Source organism: Heptranchias perlo, chromosome 10, assembly GCF_035084215.1.
Source record: "Heptranchias perlo isolate sHepPer1 chromosome 10, sHepPer1.hap1, whole genome shotgun sequence".
Lineage (NCBI taxonomy): Eukaryota > Metazoa > Chordata > Chondrichthyes > Hexanchiformes > Hexanchidae > Heptranchias > Heptranchias perlo.
The window spans coordinates 21866618-21877673 of record NC_090334.1 but is presented as its reverse complement, the minus strand read 5'-3'; the positions used below and the strand labels follow the sequence as shown (position 1 = coordinate 21877673).

The 11056-nt window shown below is 41.1% G+C and overlaps 1 protein-coding gene across 2 annotated transcripts; it reads left to right on the top strand.

Moving 5' to 3' along the window:
* Positions 1–10: 10 nt before the first annotated feature.
* Positions 11–10757, top strand: churc1 (churchill domain containing 1). 2 transcript variants are annotated; one of them, XM_067991321.1, is made up of 5 exons: positions 11–183; positions 1859–1928; positions 6206–6341; positions 7379–7449; positions 8394–10757. In XM_067991321.1, exons 2-5 carry the CDS (start codon positions 1923–1925, stop codon positions 8484–8486), a joined length of 306 nt encoding a protein of 101 aa, XP_067847422.1. In that variant the 5' UTR covers positions 11–183; positions 1859–1922; the 3' UTR covers positions 8487–10757. The 2 variants fall into 2 exon arrangements, with proteins under 2 accessions (XP_067847422.1, XP_067847421.1); XM_067991320.1 differs by lacking the exon at positions 1859–1928 and having other exon boundaries at positions 14–183.
* The last annotated feature ends 299 nt before the right edge of the window (positions 10758–11056 follow it).

Below are 11056 nucleotides of genomic sequence, written 5' to 3'. Positions count from 1 at the left end.
TGATCCCGCGAGAGTCAGGCCGGGGAGTGAAGTCATCAGTCGGCGACGCTCGCTCCGGGAGGCGCGGAAGGGCGGAGAGTTTATCTCGGACGGAGCGGCGACAGTTGCCCGAGTGACCGACCGAGACCGACCGACCGCTCCAGGATGTGCGCGGGCTGCGTTCAGAAGGAATATCCCGAGCGGGTGAGAGAGCCCGAGGGACCGCCAGCTTCCCGGGGGGGACCGGGGACCGACCGGGCGGGCGGGCGGGCGGGCGGGGGGACGGGATCTGGTGGGGGTGTTAGTGTTGAGTTAATGTTATGTCTTTATGTAAAGGGTTCTGTCAGTCCGGGGCCGGCGGGCGACCCACCCTTTGGCTGCCTTGGGCTCGAGTTGTCATCAGATCAAACTTGCCAGGGATTCCCGAGTGGGTGTGACACTCATTCTGATTGAAATGTGCGATCTGTTTTTGATGCTGGGCTTTTAACATTAAACAGAAGTCCAGTTGGACAGGTTTAAATGTGTTTGCAATCTGTGCCACTCGCTCTGATCATGGAATTTCGACGCCGTCTTTCCTTGAAGTTGGCATCTCGCTGAGGGATATGTGAAATGAGATCCATGATGTATGAGGTGGTGCCAGAGTGTTTGTGTTCCTGCATGCTGTGCCACAAAGCGACACATGGTGGGTCAACTGTTCTTGATAAAATAGAATTCCAATCTCTCCTGCTTCACTATAGGGAGGAACTGAATGGACCTGAGGTTCATAATCTGAACTCGTGCTTAAATTTATTTTTCTTCTGCCCATTTGTTTGTTCTTCCTCTCCTGAAGGTAGTTGTTGAGATTTGGTTCTGTGGTTGTCAGTTGCTCTCTATTAATATGTGAGCCTTCATAGTAGACTGCTCAACCAGTTGGGTCATAACAGCAGAGCCTGACCCAGTCTTTGATGTCCACAGACTGCTACTTCCAGCAGTGATGGGGTGCAGGAACCCAGGTTGACATCCTTACTCTGTAATCAAGGCAATCGGTGCTAATAACAGTACCCCTGTTGCTGCCTCAGCTAACATTAGTAAACTCAACACACTGGTCATTGAACTAGGATTATACTGGGTTGTGTGGCTGTTTATTTTGGTTCACCCAGGTTGGTTTTGAATTAAGTATTTTTGAGGCCTCTCTTGAGTAATGTTGCACATTAAGGTCATAATAATGCATATTTGTTTTTAATGCTTAGATGGTTAAGGACTGTAAAAGCATGCTGGTGAGTTCGCATACAGTCTTTTCGTCTTGGGGATCTGGGTTGAAGCCCAGCTGAGACTAATGAGATGAAAGTCTACTTTATGTAAGGGTCTCAAATAAAACAATTTTGAGGCAGTCTCAGCACGGATTCTGTTAGTGCGGGCCACGGTACAAAATTGTCCTTGACTCAGCAAAAATTGGTAATCTCGGTCAGCAAGCCATAAGGGTGGAAAAGGTTATGTTCAGACATTATTGGGAACACTAGTTTGAGTCAGACTTGGGAGTGCCTGAATTAGAAAAATAAAATTCCATTTCCCAACACTGATGGCCCACCACTCTATGAGCACAGAACAAAATTCTGTGGGAAGAATTGAAAATATCCTAGCTACTTTGGGAGTAAGAGTAAAGTAGTAGTTTTACTGTATATGTAGGATAATTGCAACAAGACAGTGATTAATTTAAATGATTCTGATGTCATAAATTGCAAGAGTGAAGTTTTCAATCTTCCAGGTCCTGAGATTGTTGTTATCCTCTATCACTGCCAGCTATTTTCCCTTTAAAAAAAAAGCAGTGTGCATGACTAAATTCATGAGTGGCTTGTTGGTGATATGTTGTTGCTGATTTTCTGTTGCTTTTGTCATTTAGCCATGTGACTGAAGTTGGAGAATGATATTTGTGTATCAGGGTGATATGAAGAGTAACGTGAGACATGAAGGTATACCGCATCATATGACTAATACGACACACCCCTATTGTTTTTTGTATCGTAGCAGAATGCAGGAAAACTGGGGTGGTAGTAGTACATATTGCTTGCAAATATCTGACTTTGTCCATCTGCCACAGCCTGATTCAATCAATCTCCTAATGAAAATATTACAAACCAGCTGCAGGTTGTTTTGTTTCCTGCAGTATGCCTCTGGTTTACTTTTGTGTGTTCCCTCCAGTGTATTCTCTAGACTTTGTGGTTGTGGAAATAAGAAAAAATATATCCAACTTCCCTGATGGCTGAGTGGACAAATGTACTGCACGATATGGTAATGAGTCATATCGTTCAGTAAAGCCCCATGTTTGAGTCTTTCCTGAGTCAGCTGATTTCAGCTGGATTGACACTGGGGATAATGCAGGTCGTTCTCCGTGCCCCTGGGGAAAAATGATGGAGGGTTCCCACTTCTCATTACTATCCATTGAGTCCTTTCTGTGGATGTTGGGTAAGGCTGAGGTGAAGCTTGGTTGTGCTGCACCTCACCACCAACCATTGCTGTGATTGAACAGTCTGCTGACAATTACTGGCTGGGGTTATGCATGAAGAATAGCCACTTTGGTGAAGTACTGGAGGACAGCAGCATCCAATGGAACTGTACCCCAGCAAGGTATGCATTGCATATTTTTTCTTTTTTGCTTTTGTTTGCGAGAGAACTAGTGCATTTTGTAACTGCATGTATTTCCCGCGAGAGTAACATCAGTGCACTTAAAGCACTGCTGAACATGCAAGCCTAAGGGGTTTACCAATGATAGGACTGAAATGAGATTTAAAAAAAAAAGAAATTGAAAGGCAGTTCCATTAATATTTGCCTCTGTTTTGCTTTGAAGCCTTGTGTTTGCAGCACATTTTAGAAACAGCAGTGGTGCCCCAAAATTCCTGCTGGCAGGTTCCTCAGATTAGCAGCATAACCAGCAGGGATGTGATGGTAGTGTAACCCTGGTTAGTTTTTCTCATTCCTCTTTCAAGCTACCAGCTCACACCTGACATTTTTGGATGTTGGGTGAGGGTAGAATTGAGATTGATTGTGATGACCCCTATAGTAAATGGCCTGACAACATTCACTGTCTGGGGCAACACACAAAGATTGATTGCTTGGGTAAGTTAGTAGAGGGCTGCTGGTGTCAATGGAGCCCTGCACCAGGATGAACTGCAATCTTCAGAATGGAAAAGAAACACCTCTGCATGAAATGCAAACTGTGTCATCTGTTGTAAGTGATACCATGGAGAGCTTGAACTTCGCTTTGTAATTTACAACGACACCTGAACCACTTGTTTGTGTCATGTAACCAGTCCAAAGTATTAACTTTCTTGATTTTTAATCAGGCTGGTTCAAGAAGATAACTTTCCCAGCTGTAAGATAAATCTATCTTGTATCTGTACATCTATCAATAATATATTAAAAACAGTGAGTGGTCTCAGAATTCCTGCGATACTACACCTGGAGATGGCACAGTCAATGTAATGTTAAGTGACAAATTGAAAACAATGGGACGCCACATAACATTGTGTCAAAAGCCCAAATGGTACCTTGAATAAATCCACAGACTAAGTGGCGAAAGTGGCAAGGCAGAAAATGTCAATAGAAGCCCACTGCCTGCAGTTCTCCCTCACAGACAACCTCTGCCCTGCTTCATTTCCCCTTTTGCAGCAACTTCTTCTCCCCTCTCCCCTTCTTGACCTAAAAAAAATTCAAATTGCTGTTGACTACCTATGTGCAACACCATGGAAGAGCAACTGGTGTTAAAATAAATTTAGTATTCTTTGTACCCATGTGTAAAACACTACTGTTAGCAGCCTTGAGACACACTTGATGCTGTTGGGATAATTCCTTCCTTATCCTGTTAACAAATTCGTCAAGCTAGAGACAGTAATATATCTGAGAATTAACTTCATTTATTCTTGCTTCAAAACATTCACTCGACACCTCCAAACAAAAAAGTACATGTTTATTCCTACATCAAAAGCCATCTGTGCAGGGAACTTCGAGAGGAAATCGCGAGCGTGGCCTGTCCGAGCCTTTTTTTTGTTACCTGGTCTTGAAGGTAGGCAGAAGCTCCTACTGAGTGAAAAATTGTATCTCTTTTTGTACCATTTTCTTTTATTGTCTAGTGTCTGCTGGATTCAAAAGCTACTGGGTGTTTTATGACCCATAGCTCTCTGAACAGATTGCTAGACAGGGATGAGCGGCCTCATGTCTTGTCAGCTGTGGCTCAGTTTGTTGCACTCTCGCTTCTAAGTCAGAAGGTTGTGCGTTCAAGTCCCACTCCAGAGACTTGAGTACATAATCCAGGCTGACACTCCAGTGAAGTACTGAGGGAGTGCTGCACTGTTGGAAATGCCGTGTTTCAGATGAGACGTTAAACCAAGGCTCCGTCTGCCCTCTCAGGTGGGCATAAAAGAGGCACTTTTTGAAGAAGAGTAGGGGAGTTCTCCCTGTTGTCCTGTCCAATATTTATTTTGACCAACATCACTAAAACAGATTATCTGCTCATTATCACATTGCTGTTTGTGGGACCTTGCTGTGCGCAAATTGTCTGCCACGTTTCCTACACTACAACAGTGACTACACTTCATTGGCTTTGGGATGTCCTGAGGTCGTGAAAGGCAATATAAACACAAGTCTTTTTCTTTTTGTCATACCGTACTGTTACTTCCTATCATTGCTTTTCCCAAGCCATAGCGCTGTTGTACAAACCTTTGATGTTATCAGCGCATTGAGGAGAAAAGATAGGATTTGCGAGAGCACAGTTTAAACCAATTCTGCCTACATTACTGTTCTGTTTTTGTTCTGTATTAGAATAGTGTAAAAACATATCTATATTCTTACAGGTGCACCTTTTTAACAATGAGCATGTAGAATCATACGGCACAGGCGGAGGCCATTTAGCCTATCATGCCTGTGGCGGCTCTTTGAAAGACCTATCCAATTAATCCCACTCTCCTGCTGTTTCCCCATAGCCCTGCAAATTTTTCGCCTTCAAGTATTTATTCAATTCCCTTTTGAAAGTTACTATTGAATCTGCTTCCACCACCCTTTCAGGCAGTGCATTCCAGATCGTAACAACTCCCTGAAAATAATTCTCCCTAAAAATAATTCTCTTCATCTTCCTTCTGGTTCTTTTGCGGATTACCTTAAATCTGTGTCCTCTGGTTACTGATCCAGCTGCTAGTGGAAACAGTTTTCCCCTATTAACTCTATCAAAACCCCTCATAATTTTAAGCACCTCTGGTTAGAATGTGGAACTCGCTACTAAAGGAGTAATTAAGGCGGCTAGCATGGATGCATTTAAGGGGAAGCTAGTTAAAAACACGAGGGAGAAAGGAATAGAAAGATACGCTGATAGGGTTAGATGAAGTAGGGAGCGAGGTGGCTCGTGTGGAGCATAATCACTGGCATGAACCTGTTGGGCTGAATGGCCTGTTTCTGTGCTGTACATTCTATGTCTTAAATCTCCCCTTAACCTTCTCAGCTCTAAGGAGAACAATCCCAGCTTCTCTAGTCTCCACAGAACTGTAGTCCCTCATCCCTGGTACCATTCTAGTAAATCTCCTCTGCATCCTCTCCAAGGCCTTGAGATCCTTCCTAAAGTGTAGTGCACAATAATCTATCTGAGGCCTAACCAATAAAAGCAAGGATCTTATGCTAAACCTTTGTACTGTGTGCCTCTATTAATAAAGCTAAGGATCCCATATGCCTTTTTTAACAGCCTTATCAACTTGTCCTGCCACTTTCAAAGATCTCTTCTTGCACCCTCTTTAAAATTGTAACATTGAGTACATTTGCCCCCATTGGTGTTAACTACACTGTTTACCTCTTTTGGTACCCTCTTTTGGTATGCGCCTATAAATGTGACGTGGCTGAGATGATCCTTTGAGCAAATGGCCTTACGACATGGGTTCTTCTCCTGCACCCTAACTCTTACTGTACCTGAATGGTGCTTACTGTCTGCTGCGCTGCCTGTAGTTTTATAAAAGTATGTGTGGTGCAGACTTGTTCTGACTTACAAACTCAGTAGGGAAATTGGAGAGCATGTCACCATGACCTTCTTTGGTTCACCTTCTTGTAGCTGGTTACAGAATGGAACTGGGAGTGCTCTGGAAGCGGGTCATCTCCAATGGGGAATTGTGCATGTTGCAAAGGCATTTATAAGAATACTAGGGATAAATAATAAAAAAAATAGGGATATCTAAATTCATTTGTGAATCCACATTTTTTTCTTCCCATACAGGGTAACACCTGCTTAGAGAACGGCTCCTTTCTACTGAATTATGTGGGTTGTGTTGAGTGCAGTAAAAGAGACTTTGTGCTAATTACTAATCGAACCCAGGAAGATGATGATGGAGAGGAAATTGTTACATATGACCGTAAGTTATTGGCTATGGAATCCAAATTAAGTATTCAAGCAGCAAAAAAGACAATATTCAGATACTGTAATACAGTATCTAAAATTGGCCAGTGCATTGTGTTAGAACTGTACATGTTGAAGAGCACGATCCTTGCCCAGACAGGGGAAAATTATTCTTGGAATCAGTTGGCGAACAGCTCAAACATAACTTGACATTTTTGCCCGAACTAAATGACCATGCCTTTATGCAGTAATTGTAAACAATTTTACAACACCAAGTTATAGTCCAACGATTTTATTTTTAATCCCACAAGCTTTCGGGGGCTTTCCCCTTCCTCAGGCGGTGTGGAAAGCCCCCGAAAGCTTGTGGGATTAAAAATAAAATCGTTGGACTATAACTTGGTGTTGTAAAATTGTTTACAATTGTTAACCCCAGTCCATCACTGGCATCTCCACATTTATGCAGTAAGATTGTCTGAAAAATTACAAACATTTCTTGTTGTTTTTCTCTCGGGTGAGTAGGTTTGAAAACCTCAGTATTATAGTGGTTGCCATGTGGGCAGGCATACAAGGAGGCAAAACTAATGTTAAAGGCAGAGTTGGGAAGATAGAATCACTGTGGTGATGAAATATAATAAAAAAACAAATGTATTATTTCCTTGTAATCATTTTTGATTGGCACTCAATAAACATACATTGATTCTGTAATGGTCATTAACCCTTCAACATGCATATCAGCATCATTCAGCGATTGAGTGTGCTCAACATGCCATCGGCTGCTGTTGGGGGCGGGGGGGGGGAAATTCCTATAATAAGGCCATACCCGTGAAGTAGTATACAAAATACCCGGAGTGATTTTAAGGCTATAGTTTAATGCTGGGATTTCAAGTGACATTTATTACCTGTTTGAAATTTGCTTTTGCAGCTTGACATTATATAATGAGGCCCCAGGTATCTACTATTGTTAATATGGTATGCAATGCTAAAAGAACATCCCTGAACCAGGTTCATTTGCTGCATTCTCAACTCTAATGTGTGTTCCATCATCTCTTCCAGATGTATGTCAGAATTGCCACCATATTATAGCAAGACATGAGTATACATTCACTGTTGTTGATGACTACCAGGTAAGGTTTATTCACTGCTTTCTAAACCTTGTAATTCTCAAAACAGTTTTCCATTGTACAACATCCAGCACCATGGTTTAGTTGCTTGCAGAGGCCATGTTATGTGGTGTGGTTTTGCTTGTTGCAGTTCTATATCACAGAGATTTGGGAAATCTAGCAAGATTCAAATATCTTGCTGTACTTTGTGAGGTTCTCTCTTCATTGAGCTTAAAAACTGGTTTAAAAATCAGTGAAATCCAGACAGCTGCTGATGTTTTTCCATACTCTATTGTCCTGATGTGACCTTTTTATATAATTGAACAATACTTACAATGTGTGTGTCATAGCACAATGATTGCCAGGCCTGCTCTGAACTTGTGAACAATCCCCCAATAAGGTTGTAATATTAATTACTGGAGAGTGGCACATGTCGTTTGTGGGTATCAGTTTGAGTGTTACTCTCTTGGGACATGAACACTTAAGATCTAAGTACCCTAACTTTGTATATGAGGAAAAACAGCAAATCCATGGTGGTCACAAGCACTTGCAAAACTTAGAGCAATGCAGTGGAGTCCTTATAATTTCAGTTGCTCTACTTTCACTGCATTGAAATAGATGCCTTCTTGGCTGTATGAAAGAGTTTATCAAGTGCTGTTCTTCTGGAATTATTCAACATGAAACAGATGTTAAATGCAACAACTTGCCTCTAAAATGACCTTCTCTTGCAGCTTAATGACTTTAAATTCCTGTTAGCGATTCTCTGATCTTTTTTCTTCAGGCATTGACTACAAACACTGGCTTCTTGTTTTTGTTTCTCTAAGAAGGGATTCAGATGTCCTGTTGGCAGAAATTCAGTTTAAAAATAGCATTGCACAGGGGCAGAGTTTAACTTGGAGTCGATAGCCGTGTCATTACAGCACTACTGATGGCTGAAGTATTGAACATTTTTCCCTTTTTAATTCCAGGAGTACACCATGTTGTGTATGCTGTGTGGAAAAGCGGAAGACTGTATCAGTGTGTTGCCTGATGATCCCCGGCAAATGGCTCCTCTCTTCTGAAAAGCTCCATTTCTGCACAAAACAGGACAGACGTGTCGGATAGGGAGTGCCGTAGCAATTGGAGCTGGAAAAATGAATGTCAAGTTGCAGTACATTTCACTGAAATGAAGCCAGATTTTAAATGAAAGCAGATGTACGTTTTTAGTTGTGACGAATGGAGTCCCATAAATAAACCACTTCACCACCCTTTCCCAAAGTGAAAGTTAGTTTGTTTTTATTCTTGTAAACACTGCCTTTACCAGCATTGACTTGAATCTCTACCGTTTCAGACCATTGACCCTTGTGTGACAATCTTATTTCAAATGTATGGCTTTAATGATCTTTCAAACTGATGCAATTGCATGCACCTTGAGAGACCTCTTTGTGCTGCATTTACAAACAGTGACGGACCCTCTGGTCCATCCAGCCTGACCCTCACAATTGTGATACCATGTGCATATATTGTCCTTTGCCTCCTCAGAAGACTACATCTCTTGTTTTCTGAATTGGCCTCCAGTGGGTCTACAGGAGAACAAAAGCAAGAAGCAATTTGAGATTTTTTTTTTTCTTTTTTACCCCTGAGAATTGGAGGAGCCAATATGCACGCTGCCATGCTGCACAAGCTCGGAGCATTTAGTAGGACACAGGAAGCGGTTTACCTAGCAGCAGAATACAAGACCAATTTTTTTTTTAAAAAGTGGGCCTCTGCTGCAGCTGACTGTGTGGCAGTCAGCCTGCTTATTTTGTGGAGTTGCATCAGCTACTGGAGAAACACATTTTGGTGTTTGACCGAATAAGTTAAAAGCACTATAAAATTTAAGGGTACCTTTGCAATAGGTTAAACTTTATGCTCGAAGAGTTTTTGTATAATCCCAGTAAACCACTTGAGTTCCGATTAATTCTGTTCCTGGAAAATTTGACTATCCTCCCTATGCTGTAAATGACAAAAATGTACTGAAGTGAATGGAAAGTTATCCCCCTTTTTCAGCAAACGATATTCAAATGAGTTTTAGAGCATATGTAACTCGGGGAGGAAGTCACATTTGTGGCTGTTTTGACCAAATGTCTGCCTTAATTTGCTGGTTTTAAGAAGTATTCTGTCCTTCAGAATCTAAAATTGCATTACAAAAAACTCCCAATGATCTGCCTTGTGTTTTCGAGTGCTGATAATTTATCATCTGTTCACTTGAATTGCATTTAGCTCGATAATGATATGCAGAAAGGGTCTCGTACTGAGGAAACAGCACTAGTCATTTTATCTATTTGTTGTCCTTCGGTTGAGTAAATTGAACTCTTACCTTCTGACAAAGGGTGACTTCGATACAATCTGAACCATCAAATATTTTGAAGTTTATACACCTTTCGGTAACTTTAATATTCAGTGAAATAAACATCATGTCCCAGCCATACAGTATGGGTCATGCAGTGCATTATTGCTGTAATTTGACTCCGAGCCTGTTAACTAATGCAATCGCAAACCACTTTCAAACTGATTTGCAAAACTAAACTGAGCGGCAGTCTTTCTTACTCTGTACTTTAGTTCACACTGGAAATAGATTTCCAAGTGGATTAGCAAATTCATCCCATTACTGCAGTAACTGACACGTGGAACCTGAGCAGTTATTTAGCACACTGCAGATAACTGAACATGTCCTGAATAAAGTTCTGCCTATGTTGTTTGTAAGTTAACACATGCAAAATATACTGAGCTTATGTATCTTTTTAAGCACACGATAAAGTCAATTCAAATGATATTTATTTGCATTGGCCAAGTCAATTGGGCACAGTGATACAGTTTCCAATCCAGGAACTTGCAGGCTTATTGGCATTTTAGATTTGATTTTTAAAACAGTATTTCCCTAGAGACAGCTAGGTGGGAAATAAATTACAACTATACAAGTCATCAGGTGTCCTGTTCCATCAGCTTTTTTATTGCTGTCCTCTGTTGTCCTTGTTCTTGTGCTATGCCATCTCTACCACAGTCTGCTTGCCTGCTGCAAGATTAACGTTTTAAAATAATTTTGTTAATGATCTTATAGTTTGCAGTTGTTTGAAGGAAATACTTCAGCCAAGAGTTTGCATTGACATTCCTAAACTATTTGTGGCTTATCGCTGTCTTCACTCCAGCTGTACCTCACTGGCAGCCATTTGTTATCCAAACATTTATGGCTAGTTAAAATTGTAACAATTTTGTTAATGTAACTTGCTGAATTCTATTTTTTCAGTAATTTTGGAAAAAATAATGCTGTTACATTGAATTGAAGTTAATAAATAAAAGCTGTTATTCCAGTATTTGGATTGTGGATGTTTTTGTGACCATATTTGATTTGATTATGTTGGTTTTTAGAAGGAAGAGGGCTGAAGTTTAATAGGCGCATGAAGTCTAACAAACTTGACCCTGCAGCCAGACACCTATAATATATTGTGTATAAAGGACTGAGACATGCAGATGAGCACAAGTTGCAATTGCTGTCGTGAAATATTGATGAGATTCACCAGTTCAGGCAGTGGGCCCACTACTTAATGTCCAAGTCTTTCAAAAAAAAATAGCAAATTGATTAGAACACTTGTATTTTCTAAAAGTAAACAAA